This window comes from Triturus cristatus, chromosome 8, assembly GCF_964204655.1.
Source record: "Triturus cristatus chromosome 8, aTriCri1.1, whole genome shotgun sequence".
In the NCBI taxonomy this organism is placed as follows: Eukaryota; Metazoa; Chordata; class Amphibia; order Caudata; family Salamandridae; genus Triturus; species Triturus cristatus.
Window position 1 is genome coordinate 874,330,282 of NC_140591.1, and position 25,147 is coordinate 874,355,428.

Genomic DNA, 25,147 nt, shown 5'->3' on the forward strand with positions numbered 1-25,147 from the left:
TAACAATACTTCTTTAGTGCCTCGCAACAGTCCTGTGAGCATAACATATCGTCCATTCGGGTCAGTGAGAGTCTGGTCCAATATAAAGTGGGTGCCCTTACGTATAATAGTCGTCACCCCCCTTGCATAGGAGGAGTAGGTTGCTGACACTACTAATTCAGCCCACCTTTTACCCAATACGTTTGCTTTGTGTTTAAGTAGGTGTGTTTCCTGAAGTAGAGCAATATCTATGCGATGTCGGGCGAGATATGCATAAACTTGTCGGATCTTTCTGGGGTTATTTAGGCCCATGACGTTCCAGGTTATAAACCTCAAAGAGGCATCTCTAGCCATAGTACTTAAGTTACTCAATGATAGATGTAGAGGTTCTGGTGCCTGTTGTACCTCCTCTTATCTGCTCGCTGACAATTACATTCGTCATGTCCGACTGTGAAACCTGAACAGAGTCATAGAAATTAAATTCCAGCATAGATGTGACCACCAATGTACCTGAAAGTCGCCCCTTTCCACCCCCCACCCACTTCACCATCCCAATCATGGCAAAGACACTGCCCCTTAACGATAAACAAATCTTCCCACCTAACAAGAAAAAGAGTGTAAAGGCTGTGGTATACACAGGAGGGTGGCAGTCGCCGGCCTACAACCCCAGCTATAAAAAAGCTGGGGGATCGAGTCACGAATCCCAAACAATGTGAGCATATAGTCTAATAGTGCAAAAACCTATGGAGATCATTTAAATTGTCTACCATTTAGAGGCTCCAATATTACAATATCATGAGATAGTGATCACCAGCAAACATACATGGAGCTCCATTCGCAAATCTAATGTTACTGTCAGATTAACCTTTCTATACATGAAATACAACAAGGACCCTGCAAAAGTGTGCATGCCAATTTAGCGCAGCCATATGGAAACCAGAAAGCTGCACATCTGTCATTCTACATCAGACGTATGGCCCTGCTCGGCCTGTGTCCCTCTCGGGATTTGCGCCGGCAAGCGTTTGGGTGATTATGCTGTAGGAACTCAATGGCATCTTTGGGGTCGTTACAGACTACACTTTTTTCGCCGTATGTGATCTTCAAGCGGGCAGGGTATAGCATCGCATATGAAATGTTATTGTCTCTTAATTTCTTTTTCACATCAAGGAACTGCTTTCGTGCTTCTTGCACCTGTGATGTAAAGTCCGTATATATGGATATAGTCATCCCGTCATGGTTTAATGTTCCCAATTCCCGCGTTTTACGAAGCACCGCATCCCTGTCTCTGTAATTTAATATTTTAGCTATTATAGGACGTGGGCGTGCTCCAGGCGCTGCTTGTTTTGGCGCAAGGGTCCTATGCGCTCGCTCAACAATAAACACAGCAGAGAATGTGTCTCTACCTAGGAGAGCGATTAAGAGAGCTTCAACATAGTGCTCCATATTTCCCGTTTTCGTCGTCTCCACCACTCCCATAATAAGTAGGTTACAACATCGAGACCTAGCTTCAAGATCTTCAGTCTTAGCTTGTAGGGATTGTAGAGTTTTGTCAGCTTTGGTTTGTTTTTGTGCAAGTTGTTGCTGGGTGTCCTCTGCATCCGATATTCGACGTTCCGCCATATCGATGCGTTCTGTATGTTTGTCCAGTCTCTCCGACATGCGGTCCACATGATATGTCAGGGAATCAATGTTGCCATCTATGTTGGATAATGTCGATTGTATTGTAGTAAACATGGTGTGGAAGTCCACCGCTGTGTCAGATCCTGATGACAGTGCCTGCGCCTGGCCATTCTCGGTAGTCTCAGTGCTCGACTCCACCACCTTTCGCTGCTGTTCGAAGTTTAGTTTGGGCTGTTTTTTTTCTGATTTCCCCATCTTGCACCAGTGCTATAAGGCTCAGCACGGATGTTGCAGTGTATCATAGGCTGTGCTCAATACCCCGGTGCTCCAGTGCGTGCCCAGTTCACAAACAGTGGCGCCCGAGTGACCACACTATGACTCAAATTTACAGATGTTACTGACAATTTCTTCCTTCTTTATGTTCGTTTTGGTCCTGAATTATTACAGGGGAATTTGGATAGAAAGAGTACTTACAACAGTGTGGATACACCATACACTGGGGTTCGATCGCTGTTCCACTCAAGATGTGTATATACACTGATCATCCATAGCATAAGCAGAACAGTCGCATGAGTGGAATCGCACTTAGATGATGGCCTCCCCCGACGCAAGCGCGGCACTCAATCATGAGAGGCCCTGATACTCAATGAAGTCCCAGTCACTCCAGGCGGCTTGCCGCACCACCCCGGAATGTTATGCCACAAAGTGATCCAATCGCAAGCATACAGGCCACTGAGGGTGGGTGAATAGAGACTCGTGTGTCTTTACGTGTAGCAAGATTCCCACACCTATATACTCACAGATCACACAGCGATCATGGGTCAGTCTCCCTTGCTGTCTATATGCATCTCCTGCTCTGTATCTTATTGCTGGTCAGCGTGTGGGTCCTCGCTTCACTCATTCACACCGCCTCTTTTGTTCCACTCATCTCCCTGGCGCAGGGGTGTACCTGTTTCCGCGGAGTGTGGCACCGGATGCGCAGGCACTTCACGCTTCTTGGTCGCGGCCGCTCCAGTCTTAGCTGACTTCTGTGATCTGCACATACATGCGGGACGCGGCTGTAGGTATTGTGATGAGCTCGAGCTACCTCAGTTGTCCGCCGCACAGGCCGCCGGGTCCAGTCTATCGGCTTCTCCGCCAGGCCTATACCGCCAACACCCCGCCTCGGGCTCTTGTAGCCGACGCAGCCGGGCGTGCGCATCCACGATCTTCAGGCTCTGTTCCGGTGCCCCTGATCTCCGCCTTGCATTCATTTTTTGGGCAGTGTGGCGCAAAAGAAAATCAGCTAGTTCCGTGCAAGATGCTCAGTGCAATGGTATCGCTCAATTCCCATATATAATTTTTAGTTTTACACTCAGGATAGTTGAAGGAACATGACTCGATCGGGAGAGCTCGCCTACAGCACAGCCATTTCTGAGCGCGGCTAGCTCCGCCCCCACATTTAACATTGCTTTTGAGTAAATCTCTGATGGAAGTGGAGTATCCGTCAACTTGGAAGCACACCGTGGTTCTGACATTGATGAAGGAAGCTGGAGCAGATATCTTAAACTTGTCTATCACCCCATTTCACTGTTGCCGTATATGGCAAAGGTGCTGGAAAGAGTAGTCAACTTCCAACTATCTACACTCTGCTGAATCCCTCCCAGACTGGGTTCAGAGCTAAACACAGTATGAAATCCACTTTGCTGGTGGTATTGGGCAGCATCAGGTGTTTGGTCAATGAGGGTAAATCTGCGGCCCTCATCCTCCTAGACATATCTGCTGCTTTTGACACTGTGCCCCACAGCCTATTGCTACACATCTTGATAGGCCCTGCTCCAAGGCCTAAAAGGGTTGCTAAGAATATGTTTTTTTTAATTGATGACTCTCTCTCCATGCATGACCAGATAAATGCTTGTGTGGGAGCTGTTTTAGGCTCATATGTATTCTCCGCAGCCTATTTCAGTGAATCCAATTGATTCAAAATACAGCAGCAAGATTGATTTCCAATAGCCCCAGCAGTAGTTCAGCTTCTGTTTGTCTAAATTCTCTTCACTGTTTCCTAGTGCATAATAGAGTGATCTTTAAGCTACTGTCCTATGTGTATTAGGCGCTTTATTAGACCAATCCAGCGATCTTGCATGACGGAGTCACTTTCTACAAACCAGCACATGCTCTTCTCTCCGCTAAACAGGCCTTGGTACATTAAAGAGATCCAGAATGGCTGGCCGCTCTTTTAATATTTCTGGCAGCTTCGCACTGGAATTCCCTCCCTATTACTTTAGACTTGACTTAGGACCTTTGAAGGATGCTAAAGACATGGCCTTTTCTGGGTGAGCAGCCAAAATATCGAAACTAAAATATCTACCTACACTAATATCGAGTTTTAAATATCGAAGGGACAGAATATCGATGTCAATAATATCTATGGACAGAATATCGATCCTAAGGTAAGTATTTTAATATCGATGTTAGTAATATCGAAGTTAGTAATATCGACATCAAATATATCGATTTTACTAATATTGATGTTACTAATATCGATATTTATATTATTGTTATGTATTTTATTATGTATTTAATATGTATGTGTTATATGTTTTTAGTTAAGTGTTCTACTGGTTTTAACATATATGTATACAATTTGTATATGTTAACAATGGTTTTTTAAGTCAATTATGTGTTTTAGTACCGTAGCGGGTTGTGGGTTTATAGGGGAATAGGGTGGGAAGTAATTTAATTATATGGAATTAATTATACATTTTTAGGAATTATAAATTAATTTTAATTAATTTTTGTGTTTAAGTTCTGTAGCGGGTTGTGGGTTTATAGGGGAATAGGGTGGGAAGTAATTTAATTATATGGAATTAATTATAAATTTTTAGGAATTATAAATTGATTTTAATAAATTTTTGTGTTTAAGTTCTGTAGCGGGTTGTGGGTTTATAGGGGAATAGGGTGGGAAGTAATTTAATTGTAATTAATTAATAATTTATTTTCATTTATTGGTATTGATAATTATATTATTGTTAATTAAGTATTAATTGGTAATTAATTTTTATTAATTGGCAATTCGTTTTAATTAGTTGATTAATTGCTAATTATGTTAAGTGTATTATTTTATTAGTGGAGTGTGTCGTGCGTTTATAGGGGAATAGTGTTGGAAGTAATTGAAATCGAATGAAGTAATTATTAAATTAGTTGTTGGGTATTGATAATTAATTAATTGGACGGTAATTATTAATTGGTAAATATTTTAAATTATAATATTTTGGTTATGAAAATTTATTAATTGTTAATTAATCATTAATTGTGAATTAAATATAATTAAATATTATGCATTGATATTTCTAATTAATATATTAATAAGTAATTATTAATTGGTAATTGATGTGTAATATTTATTATTTTGCGGAATGTTTTTTTTTTAAATTGTTAAATATATTTTAATTGGTATTTACTTTTTAATAATTCATATGTTTTTGGTTATGAAAAATATTTTATTGTTTAATATTTATTTGGTAATTAATATTTATTAATTATTATTTATTGGTATTTATTAGTAATGTATTGTTAATTAATTATTCTTTGGTAGTTATGTTTGTAATAATTATTTATTGGTATTTGTAAATAATATTGAGTTATTTAATAATTAAATCACTAATTATTTTAAATAATTATTTTATTTATAACTATGTTATTTTTAACTTCTACGCTATCCAACACTTTCCCTACTGTTGCACCCTGTGGAGTTGGAATAGTAAATGTTATCCCTACGCTATCCAACACATTCTGTACTGTTGCATTCTCTGGAGTTGGAATAGTAATTTTTACCCCTACACTATCCAACACTTTCCCTACTGTTGCACTCTCTGGAGTGGGAATAGTAATTTTTACCCCTACGCTTTCCAACACTTTCCCTTCTGTTGCACTCTTTGGAGTTGGAATAGTAATTTTTACCCCTTCGCTATCCAACACTTTCCCTACTCTTGCACTCTGTGGAGTTGGAATAGTAATTTTTACCCCTACACTATCCAACACTTTTCCTACTGTTGCACTCTCTGGAGTTGGAAGAGTAATTTTTACCCCTACGCTATCCAACACTTTCCCTACTGTTGCACTCTCTGGAGTTGGAATAGTCATTTTTACCCTTACGCTATCCAACACTTTCCCTACTGTTGCACTCTCTGGAGTTGGAATAGTAATTTGTACCCCTACGCTATCCAACACTTTCCCTACTGTTGCACTCTCTGGAGTGGGAATAGTAATTTTTTCCCCTTCGCTATCCAACATTTTCCCTACTGTTGCACTCTCTGGAGTTGGAATAGTAATTTTTACCCCTACACTATCCAACACTTTCCCTACTGTTGCACTCTCTGGAGTGGGAATAGTAATTTTTACCCCTACGCTATCCAACACTTTCCCTACTGTTGCACTCTCTGGAGTTGGAATAGTAATTTTTACCCCTACGCTATCCAACACTTTCCCTACTGTTGCACTCTCTGGAGTGGGAATAGTACTTTTTACCCCTACGCTATCCAACACTTTCCCTACTGTTGCACTCTCTGGAGTGGGAATAGTAATTTTTACCCCTACGCTTTTCAACACTTTCCCTACTGTTGCACTCTGTGGAGTTGGAATAGTAATTTTTACCCCTACGCTATCCAACACTTTCCCTACTGTTGCACTCTCTGGAGTGGGAATAGTAATTTTTACCCCTACGCTATCCAACACTTTCCCTACTGTTGCACTCTCTGGAGTGGGAATAGTAATTTTTACCCCTACGCTATCCACCACTTTCCCTACTGTTGCACTCTTTGGAGTTTGAATAGTCATTTTTACCCCTACGCTATCCAACACTTTCCTTACTGTTGCACTCCCTGCAGTGGGTATAGTAATTTATACCTGTACGTTATCCAACACTTTCCCTATTGTTACACTCCCTGGAGTGGAAATAGTAATTTTTAGCTCTACGCTATCCAACATTTTCTTTACTGTTTTTTTTTTGGAGCTGGAGTAGTAGTTTTATTGTCGGTGCTATTTAATATTTTTTGTATTATTTTAGCTAATGTAATATATAATTAATTTTAACAATATTCAAATTAAATGTAATTTTTTAAATGTGTTATATATAATTATTTAATTTTTATTCATGTTATTGTTTGTGTATGATATATTTGTAATTTATAATAATTTTTAACAAGTTATAAGTTATTAAAACAATTATTAAAATGTATTATTAAGTAAGTATATATATTATATATTATATGTATATGTTTAATTAATGTTTTATTACATTATATATATTAATTATTAATTTTAAACATTATAAAATATATTTAATTATGTTTATTTTATTTATAAGTATTATTTAGTTTATTTTACATATTTTTTTTAACTAAAAAATACTTTATATTTTTAATAACGATATTTTTGACATTCTATATTTTATTTTCGATATTTTTGTACTCACCATGTTGTAGATAGGATCTCGATATTCTTGTCATCGATATTTTTGTGTCGATATTTTTGTAGGTCGATTTTCTGTCCGTCGATATTCTGTCAAACATTCCTTTTCTGCTCTAATGGCTTATGCCATTTATGGAATATGGATGACATGAGGAATATTGAGCGCTCTATAAATATCTTAACGAAATACCTTAAATAAATAAATTACAATAATTGTCTTTAATGGTCTTGCTGATTAAAGCATCAGTCTTTCAGCTGTTTTTCAAGTTGTTAAGTTTCCAAATGAATTCAGGAGACTTTCATGGGGTCCCGTCGACAATCAGTTTAATTCTTTTTATCTTTTCGAATAAGAAAATCTGCATTTATCTTGACAAAGTGGTTCAATGCCACAAATATATACCTCATTTAATTCAACTGATGCATCTGAACGTCTATTACAGAACTGAGGAGGTATAAATATCACTGCTGCATGTTCCTAGCGAAATGACACCGATTTGGATAAAGTTTTCAATAATCTATTTCTCCTCTTCTCTCCACTAGTTGTGCTAATTACTTTTGTATGTTTTTAACTATCGTTAGGATGAGAAAATTGGGCTTTGTATCAGCAATATCTGTATGGGTTTCTTAGAATTTCTATCAAACACAGCTCGCAGTTCAGTTGTTATTTTACTGTATTTTCAACAGACACACTTTCACGGGCCACCACAGAACCCCGTGAAGCCATAACTTTTATCTCAACAGAGCTGCCAGAGTTGAGACAGGATAAACTGAAAATATTTATTTCAGCTCATAAGTAATTTTGCGCAACAAAACAATAGGGTTACATTGGAACAGATACTTCATCCACGCAGATATGGCCACATTGAGCTTAATGAGTGCCAGCAAAATGGTTTACTTGCTAAAAAAAAGGGCATACTATTTCTTTCCTGAGAAGCCTATATGATTCTTAATCTTTTTCATTCTTATTCATTTTTTTCTTCATTTTTTTATTTTATTCTTGATAGCAAATGTTACTCCAAGGTATATTCAAGTGCATTACAGCAGAGTGTAAGAAAAAGTAACATTAGTGCATCACAAGGGTTGCATGAGGATTGCAGTATATATTCAAATGCTTGAATGAAGACTGTGGCTGGTAATGATAATGGGTGGTAGTCTGATTCCTATACACATTAATTTGTGAGGTGGGAAAGGGGCAAAAAAACTGCTTTCCAAGCCCAGTTGTGTGGCGTTTTCATGATATCTGACACATACATGTCCCAGTAGACTCTTGATCAGCTACTGTTTTCTTTGAACAGAAACACGTACAATCACCGTTGAGCCCCAACTGACCACAACCTTTATATCGGCTGACCTGCGAGGGTCAACAGAGGGTAAAAAAGCATTTGTATGTCTTTAGACAAATAATGTATTAACCTCTCATAAGAACTTGTTCTATTCTAAAAATACCATTATTTTCCATATGTACAATCTTTTTCTTCGAGCTAATTGGCTGCAACCGAAATGTGCGTGTTGCTACAAACACTTGCTTGGTTGGAGATCCTCCATACATCAACCATCTTCTCCATACTTCTTTACATCAAGCTGCCCTTGCTGCAGTATCATAAAGGATCATCATCCAACCTGCCTGGCTATGTTTCCAGCTTTTTTTCTGGCATTGCCTCACCCTCTTGCTTACTGAACATTTTAATTTGTTAATTGTTTTGCCAACAGTAATGCATCAAGTGGTAGAAGAAACTCCAGCAAAGAAGCCTGTTGCGTCCACAGAGCGGCTGGACTCAAAACTGGGTAAAGCATCAGAGAATTTCTTCAGCCAATACATGTTCTTCATTGCAAAGGATCACTTTTCACTGCCATCAGGGCCCATATGGTGGGAAGCGTAGAATGCCTTTAACTGGGTGCACTGGGTGCATGCCAGGTCAACGCTCCCTATTATGGTTAATGTTCTGCTCCCAATGCAATTGCAAACTTGTTCCTGCCCTGTGGTAGAGCATTAGTGGAAGGCAAAGTGACTGTTTAAAGCAGGTGGTCCGCCTTTCACCGACAAGTTGTCCTGCATTTAAAAGGGTCAGCCGTGTCTGGTGGGTCCATGGGATCAACTTTTCCCCCTTTAAAGTGTTTCCCGTGGGGGAACAATGACCACTTCGTGGCACTCAGTCAGTGATCTTCCTGACACCTATTTTGCCTCTGCACCTGCATCTATAGTGAGGTTCAGGCACAGAGACAATGCCTTTCCATATTGCTTGGGCCAAACTACCATGCAAATGCGGTAACATCCCCTTGAGATTGCACTGGCACTATATGTGCGTTTGTGCAATCTGTATTAGAGAAGAGGCTGCTCTAGGGTATTGTAGAGCTCAGTGGGGGTGAAAGAAAAGTGACTTCAGTAGTTGGAGGAATTACTTCAACTGAGACAAAGGGAAGTCCAAGAGGTGCACATTGTGTGAGTGGAACACTAGATAGACTGGAAAGCTGTCCGAGATGTTAACAAGAATTTGATCATCAGGAAAAGTCACATGATACCTGAAGACATTCTACTTACACCAACAATCCTTGCTCCAACATACATAGCAAACTCTTGCTCATTGACGAAATATTTGTAATAACCACAGAACCAACATAGCCATAACATAGATCACAGCTGTGCTACTAGAGTCACAGGGTATCTAGGTGTCTATTGCTACATTGGGCAGGGAATGTGCAGATGACCATCACTGCTGGAAGCATTCGTCTTTCATATGCTTTGGCAGGATTTCTTTATTTAATATCATTCCTGGTGATATTAAAAATGCAGGCATTGTTTGATGTCATTTAATTTCTCTATTCTTCTCAAAGATTGCAGTTTATATTTTTATATTCGTTCAATGTAAAACACTTTGGAAGCTAAGGAAGAATCCTTGTTCTCTGGCCAACATAATGAGTGGCCTGTTAAGAGGAACAGTAATTCTGGCTCCTGTAGACACCGTTACCAGACAGGACAGTACTTGAGGTGGTTTGATGAAACCAGGGCCTGACTGGCCGTAGCAGGCACTGGGCATATCCTCGGTGGGCCGGAGGGGTGGAGGCCAGTTTGTCACTGTGGGGGCCGGTTTTGTCACTGGGGGCCAGTTATGTAGCAGTACTCCCTGTAACAAGAGCAGGAGCGATGCTTCTTACTAGCTTCCCTGTCCGCCTCCCTCCCTTCCTCCAGCTTCCAGGGCTGGTCGGACAGCAATCTGCCTGAGCTGGTTGCTGTACCCAGTCTGCCCCTGGATAAAACCAGCCAGTTATAAGCTGGATAATGAGAGTCCACTTTGGAATGAAGATTAATTGGGGAAATGGGATTTAACTCATCGTATTACAGATGTTTCCCCAGATTTTCTCCTGGAGTTTCAGCTTCTGGTGGAAACTGTCGACCCGCGGTTTTTGCAGGCACTTGCAATAGGGATTAGCCTGGTAGCTGTTTACTGGAACAATCAAAGATTATGGGCAACTTAGAATTATGTCTTTTGTATCAGCCCTTTTTTTTGATTCTTTGAAAATTTCTAGTAACTATACCTCTCAGCATACTGCTACTTATTTTTTCTATTTTCTTCCATCAGAAACACACTTGCAGACAAGAAAACCTGGCAAAGATATAACTCTTACATCAACAGAGCCCTCACAGGCAACACAGGGTAAAAAGAACACATTATTTTTAGTAGATAAATCATTTTAGAAAACCAATTCAACAAAAGGGTTTTATTAGAAAGAATTCACTACATGATTTACGAATAAATGTTGGAGCGTGGTGTTAACCCAAAATTGTTAACGCAGCACTCCGAAATTTTTTAATGCAGGGATGCACCGTATTTACAAAAATACGGCGCAGCCCTGCATAATACTGTCCTGTTTTTGTTTTAAGTCATTATCATCGTTCACATTTTATAACTTCATCATCATTGCACTACCACAGATTTCATCCTCGCATGTGCATCATATTTTAGTCAAAGTGCGTGCACATTACCCTTTTGCAAAGACGAGCACATCAAATATCCCATTAAACCCTCAAAAATATAAAATGTCTCTCCAGTAAGCTGGCTGATGCAGCACAGGTGAACGCCTTGTAAATTGGGATAATCTTTTCATTAGCAAATGCAGTTCCTGTTCTAAAGAGTTTCAAGTATAGCTTGCCACAAAGCCACTCCATACCAACATTTTAAATGGCTATTTTATGATGGATGAATTACCAGTCTAATATGTAGGAATAAACATGCTAGGGGTGCTATGAATGGGTGGTGGCACGAGCAAAAGAGACATTACTGGTACAGAAGAAAGGAGGGAGGACTCACACAGGTTCGCGAAGGCAGAAGACACATGAGAAGAGTGCAGCAGGCAGGAAAAGGTACAAGTAAGAAGTGGCACAGTAGAAGGGAGGCAGGCTGGAGGTGAAATAAGAAATACAGGCCATCACAGCTGGGCGTAAGAGGATTGGGCAGAGCCTAAGGCCACCGGACACAGAAGGCTGTTGGAGAAATCAGCTGGTGGGGGTAGAAAAATGAAAGCGGTTTGGGCACATAGATGAAACAGCAAATGGAGTTCGCTTGAGTCTATCTCGGGGAAGGGAAGGACTAGGAAGATACACTGTGTAAATGGGGTATGAGACATGCCTGAGAGTTGAAAGCAAAGTTTATTTTTCATGAACATTCCTATGATGTCCAAAGCTAAGGTATCTGTAGAATAACGTCCCGGTAAGCTCAATTTTGACTGGCTCCATATGTTGCCAATCTTTCACACTGTATGTGTAGTTGTGTTTCAAACATTTTGAATACGTTTTAATAGTCTGCTCAATTGTGTGCTAGGGTACTCTCTATTTAGTTGCTCACCTCGGGTGCTCTTGTTTCTTTTAATTCTTGCTGCAATATTTTTAGTTTTTTATTGATGGCATCACAGGGCAGCAGTACAGTGGCATATTATATCATGGTGAGCCATGCTAGTATTGCTTTTAGATTTCCGCCATCTTGGGTGTACGGTTGGATATGAAGGAGAGTCTGCGATGTAGCTGGCAGACCGACATAGATTTAAACGTGGGTGCTGTGCGTCTGCACCACTGGCGCGCAAAAGGCAAGCCCGTCTGTACCTTTCCATGCCTGCTCATCACCAGTCGCTAGGACCTCTGCCAGTTTCAGAAGGTGTTAGGATCCCCTTGTTATGTACTCAAAGGAAGCCTTGCATGCCATGGCCTCAAATGATCATAATATGGCCAGTTGCTATAAGGGGGTTCCAGGAACTGTATTTGGACCCTTCTCCTGTGCCAGCTGCAGATGATTGTGCATGAACCAGTCTGGGTCAGGGGCAGTATTGGAGGGATTTAAGAAATTGAGCTCCTATGCAGAGTTACAGGTTGGTAGTTTCTCCTGGAGAAAGAATGTTTTGTTATCCTGCAGAAAGTCTAGTGGTAAACGCTCATCTATCAGCTGCCTTTACTTCAATTCTAGATCGCTTCCTAAGCATTTTATGGAAATGTGGGATGCCATTTACTGCTGAAAGCCAGATCTAGTATTTATCACAGAGACCTGGAGTGATAGCCATTCCATGCCTGATCTGACTATGGAAATTCAGACTGGATATAGGGTGACACAAGTGATTGTGTCAGAAGGAATTGTGGGGGAGTTGCAATCCTTTACAGGGATGTGTTTGAGTGTATTAGGGTAAGCGACTCCCCGTTGGAGGATTGTGAGGTAATGATTTTCAAACTTTCTCTTAACAAGACAGCTAGATTGGGAGGAGCCATCCTGTATATGCCTCCTGGCTATAACTCTAAGTTGGCAGCAAATTTACCTGCGTAGCTGTCACCCTTTGTGTTGAAGACTGAGCACTTTCTTCTTAAGAGAGACTTCATTTTTCACTTTGAGGATTAGTTGGATTTATTGAGTAGAAATTTGGAGAATGATATGCAGATTTTTCAACTAAATCAGTGGATAAAAGGTCCTACGCACAAGGCAGGGCACATACTTGATCTATGATTCACCAATTTAAATACAGTGAATATACAGTCAATTCACCCCATTATTCGCTCAGATTGTTTTTCAATTGAATTTTCTTTCCCTCTACCAAGTGGTTTTCCAGCCAGATATAGGCCAATTCCTGTCTTGCAGAGATCTTAGATAAAGTTAAATCTTATCTTCGATATTAGCAATTACAGTCCTCCTGTGATTAGAGAGGACTATTTAGTAGAGACAGCAGTAAATGATCTTGTGAAAGCCATGACTAAAGCCATTGATGCCTGTTCCCCTCAGAAGGGGAGCAACTCCTCAAGACAATCATTCTCAGTGAAGTGGTACTCAAATGCATTACGACAAATAAAACAGAGATGCAAGTCTTTCGAGCGCCAGTGGTGGCACACTTAGGCTTTAGGGAACCAGTTCATTTATGAAAATACAACCAAAGCTTATCCCAAGCAATTTAAACAAACTGAAAGACAACACTTTGCAAGAAGACGAGGAGAACAGCGGATCATCTTGAGAACTATTTAAAATAGTTAGGAAGTTGGCTCATCCAGCAGCATTGAATCAGACTTCAAAACCTTAGCCCCTCTTTGTGAGGAACTGGCTGTGTTTTTTAAAGATGAAATCAATACGATCTACTCGGCCTTTGTAAATAAACCCCTAATGGATGAGGACCTTTTCAAGGATACCAGTCCTCATGCGTGAACTTCCTCCAATTGGGGTGGGCTTTTTTAACTAACTGTTGAGATGATGGAAAAGACGATATTAAAGGTGAAATCAGGTTCGCCTTTGGATACTTGACTCGATTTATATACTTGTTCCGCCCCATTTTAAACCCACATTTAACATTGCTTTTGAGTAAATCTTTGAAGGAAGTGGAGTATCCGTCAACTTGGAAGCACAAGCTGGTTCTGACATTGGTGAAGAAAGCTGGAGCAGATATCTCAAACTTGTCTATCACCCCATTTCACTGTTGCTGTATATGGCAAAGGTGCTGGAAAGAGTAGTCAACATCGAACTATCTCACTATTTGCAGAGTAACAGTCTGCTGAATCCCTCCCAAACTGGGTTCAGAGCTAAACACAGTATTAGATCCACTTTGCTGGTGGTTATGGACAGCATCAGGTCTTTGGTCAATGAGGGTAAATCTGCGGCCCTCATCCTCCTAGACCTGTCTGCTGCTTTCGACACTGTGCCCCACAGCCTATTGCTACACAGACTGCATGAAATCAGCCTACATTGTACCACTTTGCATTTGGTTTGGCTTGTTTTTTAGCAATAAAGCTCAACCAGTACAGCTGCCCCCTTTTAAATCTAGCCCACGAGTGTCATATTGTGGGGTTCCCTCAGGGATCATTCCTGAGCCCCACTTTGTTCAATGTTTGTGTCGCTCTTGGCAGGCATTAGTAAAGGTAATCAATACAAGCTTATTATTTCCATCGATATCAGGCATATTGAGAACGGGAAATTTAGCATGCTGCTTTCGGAAGTGACAAGGTGGATGCAGCACGCTGAAACTCAATCCAGATAAAAACGAAATTCTGCTCTTTATTGGGGTTTGCAGGAACTCGAATGATCCCTAGTGGCCAATCTTGATAGGCCCTGCTCCAAGGCCTAAAAGGGTTGCTAAGAATATGTTTTTTTTAATTGATGACTCTCTCTCCAAGCATGACCAGATAAATGCTTGTGTGGGAGCTGTTTTAGGCTCATATGTATTCTCCGCAGCCTATTTCAGTGAATCCAATTGATTCAAAATACAGCAGTAAGATTGATCTCCAATAGCCCCAGCAGTAGTTCAGCTTCTGTTTGTCTAAATTCTCTTCACTGTTTCCTAGTGCATAATAGAGTGATCTTTAAGCTACTGTGCCATATGCATTGGGTGCTTTATTAGAGCAGTCCAGCGATCTTGCATGACAGAGTCACTTTCTACAAACCAGCACATGCTCTTCTCTCCGCTAAACAGGCCTTGGTAAATTAAAGAGATCCAGAATGGCTGGCCGCTCTTTTAATATTTCTGGCAGCTTCTCACTGGAATTCCCACCCTCTTACTTTAGACTTGACTTCGGACCTTTGAAGGATGCTAAAGAGATGGCCTTTTCTGCTCTAATGGCATTTGCCATTTATGGAGTATGGTTGACATGAGGAATATTGAGCGCTCTATAAATATCTTAACTAAATACCTTAAATAATTAAATTACAATAATTGTCTTTACCGATCTTGCTGATTAAAACATCAGTCTTTCAGCTGTTTTTCAAGTTGTTAAGTTTCCAAATGAATTCAGGAGGCTTTCATGGGTCTCGTCGACAATCAGTTTAATTCCTTTTATCTTTTCGAATAAGAAAATCGGCATTTATCTCGACAAAGTGGCTCAATGCCATGAATATATACCTAATTTAATTCAACTGATGCATCTGAACGTCTATTACAGAACTAAGGAGGGTATAAATATCACTGCTGCATGTTCCTAGCGAAATTACACAGATTTGGATAAAGTTTCCAATAATCTATTTCTTCTCTTCTCTCCACTAGTGGTGCTAATCTTTTTATTTTTGTATGTTTTTAACTATCATTAGGATGAGAAAATTGGGCTTTGTATCAGCAATATCTGTATAGGTTTCTTAGAATTTCTATCAAAAACAGCTCGCAGTTCAGTTGTTATTTTACTGTATTTTCAACAGACACACTTTCACAGGCCACCACAGAACCCTGTGAAGCCATAACTTTTATCTCAACAGTGCAGCCAGAGTTGAGACAGGATAAACTGAAAATATTTATTTCAGCTCATAAGTAATTTCGCGCAATGAAACAATAGGGTCACATTGGAACAGATACTTCATCCATGCAGATATGGCCATATTGAGCTTAATGAGTGCCAGCAAAATGTATTGCTTGCTAAAAAAAGCACATGCTATTTCTTTCCTGAGAAGCCTATATGCTTCTTAATCTTTTTCATTCTTATTCGTTTATTTATTTATTTATTTATTTTTAATCTTGATAGCATGCGTTACTCCAAGGTATATTCAAGTGCATTACAGCAGAGTGTAAGAAAAAGTAACATTAGTGCATCACAAGGGTTGCATGAGGATTGCAGTATATATTCAAATGCTTGAATGAAGACTACGGTTGGCAATGATAATGGGTGGTAGTCTGATTCCTATACACATTAATTTGTGAGGTGGGAAAGGGGAAAAAAAACTGCTTTCCAAGCCCAGTTGTATGGCGTTCTCATGATATCTGACACATACATGTCCCAGTAGACTCTTGATCAGCTACTGTTTTCTTTGAACAGAAACACGTGCAATCACCGTTGAGCCCCAACTGACCACAACCTTTATCTCGGCTGACCTGCGAGGGTCAACAGAGGGTAAAAAAGCATTTGTATTTCTTTAGTCAAATAATTTATTAACCTCTCATAAGAACTTGTTCTATTATAAAAATACCATTATTTTCCATATGTACAATCTTTTACTTCGAGCTAATTGGCTGCAACCGAAATGTGCGTGTTGCTACAAACACTTGCTTGGTTGGAGATCCTCCATACATCAACCATCTTCTCCATACTTCTTTACATCAAGCTGCCCTTGCTGCAGTATCATAAAGGATCATCATCCAACCTGCCTGGCTATGATTGCAACTTTTTTCTGGCATTGCCTCACCCTCTTGCTTACTGAACATTTTAATTTGTGAATTGTTTTGCCAACAGTAATGCATCAAGTGGTAGAAGAAACTCCAGCAAAGAAACCTGTTACCTCCACTGAGCAGCTGGACTCAAAACTGGGTAAAGCATCAGAGAATTTCTTCAGCCAATACATGTTCTTCATTGCAAAGGATCACTTTTCACTGCCATCAGGGCCCATATGGTGGGCAGCGTAGAATGCCTTTAACTGGGTGCACTGGGTGCATGCCAGGTCAACGCTCCCTATTCTGGTTAATGTTCTGCTCCCAGTGCAATTGCAAACTTGTTCCTGCCCTGTGGTAGAGCATTAGTGGAAGGGAAAGTGACTGTTTAAAGCAGGCGGTCCGCCTTTCACCGACAAGTTGTCCTGCACTTAAAAGGGGCAGCCGTGTCTGGTGGGTCCATGGGATCAACTTTTCTCCCTTTAAAGTGTTTCCCGTGGGGGAACAATGACCACTTCGTGGCACACAGTCAGTGATCTTCCTGACACCTCTTTTGCCTCTGCACCTGCATATATAGTGAGGTTCAGGCACAGAGACAATACCTTTCCATATTGCTTGGGTCAAACTACCATGCAAATGCGGTAACATCCCCTTGAGATTGCACTGGCACTATATGTGCGTTTGTGCAATCTGTATTAGAGAAGAGACTGCATAAGCATCTGTGGCGCCTTATGTTATACCAAAGTTTCCTGGGTGCGCAGAATGCGGGCACCGCATGCCTGTTGCACCCTCAGGGCACTTTCTGTAATGCAGCCCCAAGCCTTTATTCATTCTTCTTCATGCACTTTACTTCTCAGTAATGCTTCCATATTGTGCACTTTCTTCTAGGCGAAGATGGGTATAATTGTCTTAGCCATGAAGTGACTGTTTCTTTACAAAGTGGAGCTTTTGGATACACAATGCCAAGTTGAGCCAATAAAATACTTTCTGTTTTATTTCATTCTTTGTGTGCTGATAATACTTGTTGATTCTTTTTACATCTGGAACGTTATTGACACCTTCTACCTTCATCATCACTGTGTATTACAGCTTTCTCTCTTGCATGTATATCATATAGTATTTAATGAACTTGCATGGTAATATTGCCCTTATTAGCACAAAGCCACACATTCCCTGTCCTTAGCAATCCATGAAAACTTATAAGTTTTTTTCCAGTGGACCATCTTTTGTACTAAGGGATAGTTAAAGGAAATGACATTTACTAATCTAATGATTAGTAAAAATGCTATTTAAATTCTACCAAGTTATTGATGTAGCTGCTTAGCACACCACCTTGCCTATTCCTGTACATGTGAGGGATATTTAAGAAAGGAAATACCCATCTGTTATGCAGACATCAAGTTCCCGGAGTAGGGTGAAGTTTGAAAAAGCTGCCAGGTGCAAGTGGAAAGAGAGAGAAGAGGCTGAGAAAGCAAGAGGTAGAACAGACATGAGTGCAGGAGAGAGGAAACAAATCTGGTAGAAGTGGCAGAGAAGAGGGGTCAGGCTAGAGTTAGGAGTATAGGCCCAGAGACTGTGACCAAGCAGAGAACATCCCTTGTTTCGGGAGAATGGGTAATAGAATGAGATGTGAGCCGAATCTGACTGGATGGAGGAATGCGAGGTGAAAGGGAGTTTAGCACACCTGGGGTTTGCAAGAACTCTAGGGTATTGTAGAGCTCAGTGGGGGTGAAAGAAAAGTGACTTCAGTAGTTGGAGGAATTACTTCACCTGAGACAAAGGGAAGTCCAAGAGGTGCACATTGTGTGAGTGGAACACTAGATAGACTGGAAAGCTGTCCGAGATGTTAACAAGAATTTGATCATCAGGAAAAGTCACATGATACCTGAAGACATTCTACTTACACCAACAATCCTTGCTCCAACATACATAGCAAACTCTTGCTCATTGACGAAATATTTGTAATAACCACAGAACCAACATAGCCATAACATAGATCACTGCTGTGCTACTAGAGTCACAGGGTATCTAGTTGTCTATTGCTACATTGGGCAGGGAATGTGCATGTGACCAACACTGCTGGAAGCTTTCGTCTTTCATATGCTTTGGCAGGATTTCTTTATTTAATATCATTCCTGGTGATATTAAAAATGCAGGCATTGTTTGATGTCATTTAATTTCTCTATTCTTCTCAAAGATTGCAGTTTATATTTTTATATGCTTTCAATGTAAAACACTTTGGAAGCAAAGGAAGAATTCTTGTTCTCTGGCCAACATTATGAGTGGCCTGTTAAGAGGAACACTAATTCTGGCTCCTGTAGACACCGTTACCAGACAGAACAGTACTTGAGGTGGTTTGATGAAACCAGGGCCTGACTGGCCGTAGCAGGCACTGGGCATATCCTCGGTGGGCCGGAGGGGTGGAGGCCAGTTTGTCACTGTGGGGGCCGGTTTTGTCACTGGGGGCCAGTTATGTAGCAGTACTCCCTGCAACAAAAGCAGGAGCGATGCTTCTTACTAGCTCCCCTGTCCGCCTCCCTCCCCCCCTCCAGCTTCCAAGGCTGGTCGGACAGCAATCTGCCTGAGCTGGTTGCTTTACCCAGTCTGCCCCTGGATAAAACCAGCCAATTATAAGCTGGATAATGAGAGTCCATTTTGGAATGAAGATTCATCGGGGAAATGGGATTTAACTCATCGTATTCCAGATGTTTCCCCAGATTTTCTCCTGGAGTAGGGATTAGCCTGGTAGCTGTTTACTGGAAAAATCAAAGATTATGGGCAACTTAGAATGATGTCTTTTGTATCAGCCCTTTTTTTTGCTTCTTTGAAAATTTCCAGTAACTATACCTCTCAGCATACTGCTACTTATTTTCTCTATTTTCTTCCAACAGAAACACACTTGCAGACAAGAAAACCTGGCAAAGATAAAACTCTCACATCAACAGAGCTCTCACAGGCAACACAGGGTAAAAAGAACAAATTATTTTTAGTAGATAAATCATTTTAGAAAACCAATTCAACAAAAGGGTTTTATTAGAAAGAATTCACTACATGATTTACGAATAAATGTTGGAGCGTGGTGTTAACCCAAAATTGTTAACGCAGCACTCCGAAATTTTTTAATGCAGGGATGCACCGTATTTACAAAAATACGGCGCAGCCCTGCATAATACTGTCCTGTTTTTGTTTTAAGTCATTATCATCGTTCACATTTTATAACTTCATCATCATTGCACTACCACAGATTTCATCCTCGCATGTGCATCATATTTTAGTCAAAGTGTGTGCACATTGCCCTTTTGCAAAGACGAGCACATCAAATATCCCATTAAACCCTCAAAAATATTAAATGTCTCTCCAGTAAGCAGGCTGATGCAGCACAGGTGAACGCCTTGTAAATTGGGATAATCTTTTCATTAGCAAATGCAGTTCTTGTTCTACAGAGTTTCAAGTATAGCTTGCCACAAAGCCACTCCATACCAACATTTTAAATTGCTATTTTATGATGGATGAATTACCAGTCTAATATGTAGGAATAAACATGCTGGGGTGCTATGAATGGGTGGTGGCACGAGTAAAAGAGACATTACTGGTACAGAAGAAAGGAGGGAGGACTCACACGGGTACGCGAAGGCAGAAGACACATGAGAAGAGTGCAGCAGGCAGGAAAAGATACAAGTAGGAAGTGGCCCAGGAGAAGGAAGGCAGGCTGGAGGTGAAATAAGAAATACAGGCCATCACAGCTGGGTGTAAGAGGATTGGGCAGAGCCTAAGGCCACCGGACACAGAAGGCTGTTGGAGAAATCAGCTGGTGGGGGTAGAAAAAGGAAAGCGGTTTGGGCACATAGATGAAACAGCAAATGGAGTTTGCTTGAGTCTATCTCGGGGAAGGGAAGGACTAGAAAGATACACTATGTAAATGGGGTATTAGACATGCCTGAGAGTTGAAAGCAAAGTATATTTTTCATGAACATTCCTATGATGTCCAAAGCTAAGTTATCTGTAGAATAACGTCCCGGTAAGATCAATTTTGACTGGCTCCATATGTTGCCAATCTTTCACACTGTATGTGTAGTTGTGTTTCAAACATTTTGAATACGTTTCAATAGTCTGCTCAATTGTGTGCTAGGGTACTCTCTATTTAGTTGCTCACCTCGGGTGCTCTTGTTTCTTTTAATTCTTGCTGCAATATTTCTATTTATTTTTTGATGGCATCACAGGGCAGCAGTCCAGTGGTATATTATATCATGGTGAGCCATCCTAGTATTGCTTTTAGATTTCCGCCATCTCAGGTGTACGGTTGGATATGAAGGAGAGTCTGAGATGTAGCTGGCAGACCGACATAGATTTAAACGTGGGTGCTGTGCGTCTGCAACACTGGCAAAAGGCAAGCCCGTCTGTACCTTTCCATGCCTGCTCATCACCAGTCGCTAGGACCTCTGCCAGTTTCTGAAGGGGTTAGGATCCCCTTGTTATGTACTCAAAGGAAGCCTTGCATGCCATGGCCTCAAATGATCATAATATGGCCAGTTGCTATAAGGGGGTTCCATGAACTGTAATTGGACCCTTCTCCTGTGCCAGCTGCAGATGATTGTGCATGAACCAGTCTGTGTCAGGGGCAGTATTGGAGGGATTTAAGAAATTGAGCTCCTCTGCAGAGTTACAGGCTGGTAGCTTCTCCTGGAGAAAGGATGTTTTGTTATCCTGCAGAAAGTCTAGTGGTAAACGCTCATCTATCAGCTGCCTTTACTTCAATTCTAGATCGCTTCCTAAGCCTTTTATGGAAATGTGGGGTGCCATTTACTGCTCAAAGCCAGATCTAGTATTTATCACAGAGACCTGGTGTGATAGCCATTCCATGCCTGACCTGACTATGGAAATTCAGACTGGATATAGGGTGACCAAATGTGATTGTGTCAGAAGGAATTGTGGGGGAGTTGCAATCCTTTAGAGGGATGTGTTTGAGTGTGTTAGGGTAAGCTACTCCCCGTTGGAGGATTGTGAGGTCATGATTTTCCAACTTTCTCTTAACAAGACAGCTAGATTGGGAGGAGCCATACTGTATATGCCCCCTGGCTATAACTCTCAGTTGGCAGCAAATGTACCTGCGTAGCTGTCACCCTTTGTGTTGAAGACTGAGCACTTTCTTCTTAAGAGAGACTTCAGTTTTCACTTTGAGGATCAGTTGGATTTATTGAGTAGAAATTTGGAGAATGATATGCAGATTTTTCAACTAAATCAGTGGATAAAAGGTCCTAAGTAAAAGGCAGGGCACACAACTTGATCTATTATTCACCAATTTAAATACAGTGAATACATAGTCAATTCACTCCATTATTCGTTCAGATTGTTTTTCAATTGAATTTTCTTTCCCTCTACCAAGTGGTTTTCCAGCCAGATATAGGCCAATTCCTGTCTTGCAGAGATCTTAGATAAAGTTAAATCCTACCTTCGTTATTAGCAATTACAGTCCTCCTATGATAAGAGAGGACTATTTAGTAGAGACCGCAGTAAATGATCTTGTGAAAGCCATGACTAAAGCCACTGATGCCTGTTCCCCCCAGAAGGAGAGCAGCTCCTCAAGACAATCATTATCAGCGAAGTGGTACTCAAATGCATTACTACAAATAAAACAGTGATGCAAGTCTTTCGAGCGCCAGTGGTGGTACACTTAGGCTTTAGAGGACCAGTTCATTTATGAAAATGCAACCAAAACTTATCCCAAGCAATTTAAACAAACTGAAAGACAACACTTTGCAAGGAGACGAGGAGAACAGCGGATCATCTTGAGAATTATTTAAAATAGTTAGGAAGTTGGCTCATCCAGCAGCATTGAATCAGACTTCAAAACCTTAGCCCCTCTTTGTGAGGAACTGGCTGTGTTTTTTAAAGATGAAATCAATCGGATCTACTCGTCAACTTGGAAGCACAAGCTGGTTCTGACATTGGTGAAGAAAGCTGGAGCAGATATCTCAAACTTGTCTATCACCCCATTTCACTGTTGCTGTATATGGCAAAGGTGCTGGAAAGAGTAGTCAACATCGAACTATCTCACTATTTGCAGAGTAACAGTCTGCTGAATCCCTCCCAAACTGGGTTCAGAGCTAAACACAGTATTAGATCCACTTTGCTGGTGGTTTTGGACAGAATCAGGTCTTTGGTTAATAAGGGTAAATCTGCGGCCCTCATCCTCCTAGACCTGTCTGCTGCTTTCGACACTGTGCCCCACAGCCTATTGCTACACAGACTGCATGAAATCAGCCTACATTCTACTACTTTGCATTTGGATGGGCTTGTTTTTTAACAATAAAGCTCAACCAGTCCAGCTGCCCCCTTTTAAATCTAGCCCACGATTGTCACTTGTGGGGTTCCCTCAGGGATCATTCCTGAGCCCCACTTTGTTCAATGTTTGTGTCGCTCTTGGCAGGCATTAGTAAAGTTAATCAATACAAGCCTATTATTTCCATCGATATCAGGCATATTGAGAAAGGGAAATTTAGCATGCTGCTTTTTGGAAGTGACAAGGTGGATGCAGCACGCTGAAACTCAATCCAGATAAAAACGAAATTCTGCTCTTTGGTGGGGTTTGCAGGGTCTAGAATGATCCCTAGTGGCCAATCTTGATGGGCCCTGCTCCAAGGCCTAAAAGGGTTGCTAAGAATATGTTTTTTTTAATTGATGACTCTCTCTCCATGCATGACCAGATAAATGCTTGTGTGGGAGCTCTTTTAGGCTCATATGTATTCTCCGCAGCCTATTTCAGTGAATCCAATTGATTCAAAATACAGCAGTAAGATTGATCTCCAATAGCCCCAGCAGTAGTTCAGCTTCTGTTTGTCTAAATTCTCTTCACTGTTTCCTAGTGCATAATAGAGTGACCTTTAAGCTACTGTGCCATGTGCATTGGGCGCTTTATTAGAGCAGTCCAGCGATCTTGCATGACAGAGTCACTTTCTACAAACCAGCACATGCTCTTCTCTCCGCTAAACAGGCCTTGGTAAATTAAAGATATCCAGAATGGCTGGCCGCTCTTTTAATATTTCTGGCAGCTTCTCACTGGAATTCCCACCCTCTTACTTTAGACTTGACTTCAGACCTTTGAAGGATGCTAAAGAGATGGCCTTTTCTGCTCTAATGGCATTTGCCATTTATGGAGTATGGTTGACATGAGGAATATTGAGCGCTCTATAAATATCTTAACTAAATACCTTAAATAAATAAATTACAATAATTGTCTTTACCGTACTTGCTGATTAAAGCATCAGTCTTTCAGCTGTTTTTCAAGTTGTTAAGTTTCCAAATCAATTCAGGAGGCTTTCATGGGTCTCGTCGACAATCAGTTTAATTCCTTTTATCTTTTCGAATAAGAAAATCTGCATTTATCTCGACAAAGTGGCTAAATGCCATGAATATATACCTAATTTAATTCAACTGATGCATCTGAACGTCTATTACAGAACTAAGGAGGGTATAAATATCACTGCTGCATGTTACTAGCGAAATTACACAGATTTAAAGTTTCCAATAATCTATTTCTTCTCTTCTCTCCACTAGTGGTGCTAATCTTTTTATTTTTGTATGTTTTTAACTATCGTTAAGATGAGAAAATTGGGCTTTGTATCAGCAATATCTGTATGGGTTCCTTAGAATTTCTATCAAACACAGCTCGCAGTTCAGTTGTTATTTTACTGTATTTTCAACAGACACACTTTCACGGGCCACCACAGAACCCTGTGAAGCCATAACTTTCATCTCAACAGAGCAGCCAGAGTTGAGACAGGATAAACTGAAAATATTTATTACAGCTCATAAGTAATTTCGCGCAATGAAACAATAGGGTCACATTGGAACAGATACTTCATCCATGCAGATATGGCCATATTGAGCTTAATGAGTGCCAGCAAAATGTATTACTTGCTAAAAAAAAAGAACATGCTATTTCTTTCCTGAGAAGCCTATATGCTTCTTAATCTTTTTCATTCTTATTCATTTATTTATTTTTATTCTTGATAGCATGCGTTTCTCCAAGGTATATTCAAGTGCATTACAGCAGAGTGTAAGAAAAAGTAACATTAGTGCATCACAAGGGTTGCATGAGGATTGTAGTATATATTCAAATGCTTGAATGAAGACTGTGGTTGCCAATGATAATAGGTGGTAGTCTGATTCCTATACACATTAATTTGTGAGGTGGGAAAGGGACAAAAGAACTGCTTTCCAAACCCAGTTGTGTGGCGTTCTCATGATATCTGACACATACATGTCCCAGTAGACTCTTGATCAGCTACTGTTTTCTTTAAACAGAAACACGTGCAATCACCGTTGAGCCCCAACAGACCACAACCTTTATCTCGGCTGACCTGCGAGGGTCAACAGAGGGTAAAAAAGCATTTGTATTTCTTTAGTCAAATAATTTATTAACCTCTCATAAGAACTTGTTCTATTATAAAAATACCATTATTTTCCATATGTACAATCTTTTTCTTCGAGCTAATTGGCTGCAACCGAAATGTGCGTG

The 25,147-nt window shown here is 40.5% G+C and overlaps 1 protein-coding gene across 1 annotated transcript in view; it reads left to right on the forward strand.

Annotated features, from left to right (window-relative positions):
* Positions 1-25,147, forward strand: part of ABI3BP (ABI family member 3 binding protein) — a 1,978,933-nt gene that overhangs the window by 1,320,896 nt on the left and 632,890 nt on the right. Inside the window, exons 58-63 of the mRNA XM_085622401.1 lie at positions 8,343-8,417; positions 8,758-8,832; positions 16,301-16,375; positions 16,715-16,789; positions 19,521-19,595; positions 24,934-25,008. Coding sequence (XP_085478527.1) covers positions 8,343-8,417; positions 8,758-8,832; positions 16,301-16,375; positions 16,715-16,789; positions 19,521-19,595; positions 24,934-25,008 — 450 coding nt within the window. The remainder of the gene's footprint in view (positions 1-8,342; positions 8,418-8,757; positions 8,833-16,300; positions 16,376-16,714; positions 16,790-19,520; positions 19,596-24,933; positions 25,009-25,147) is intronic.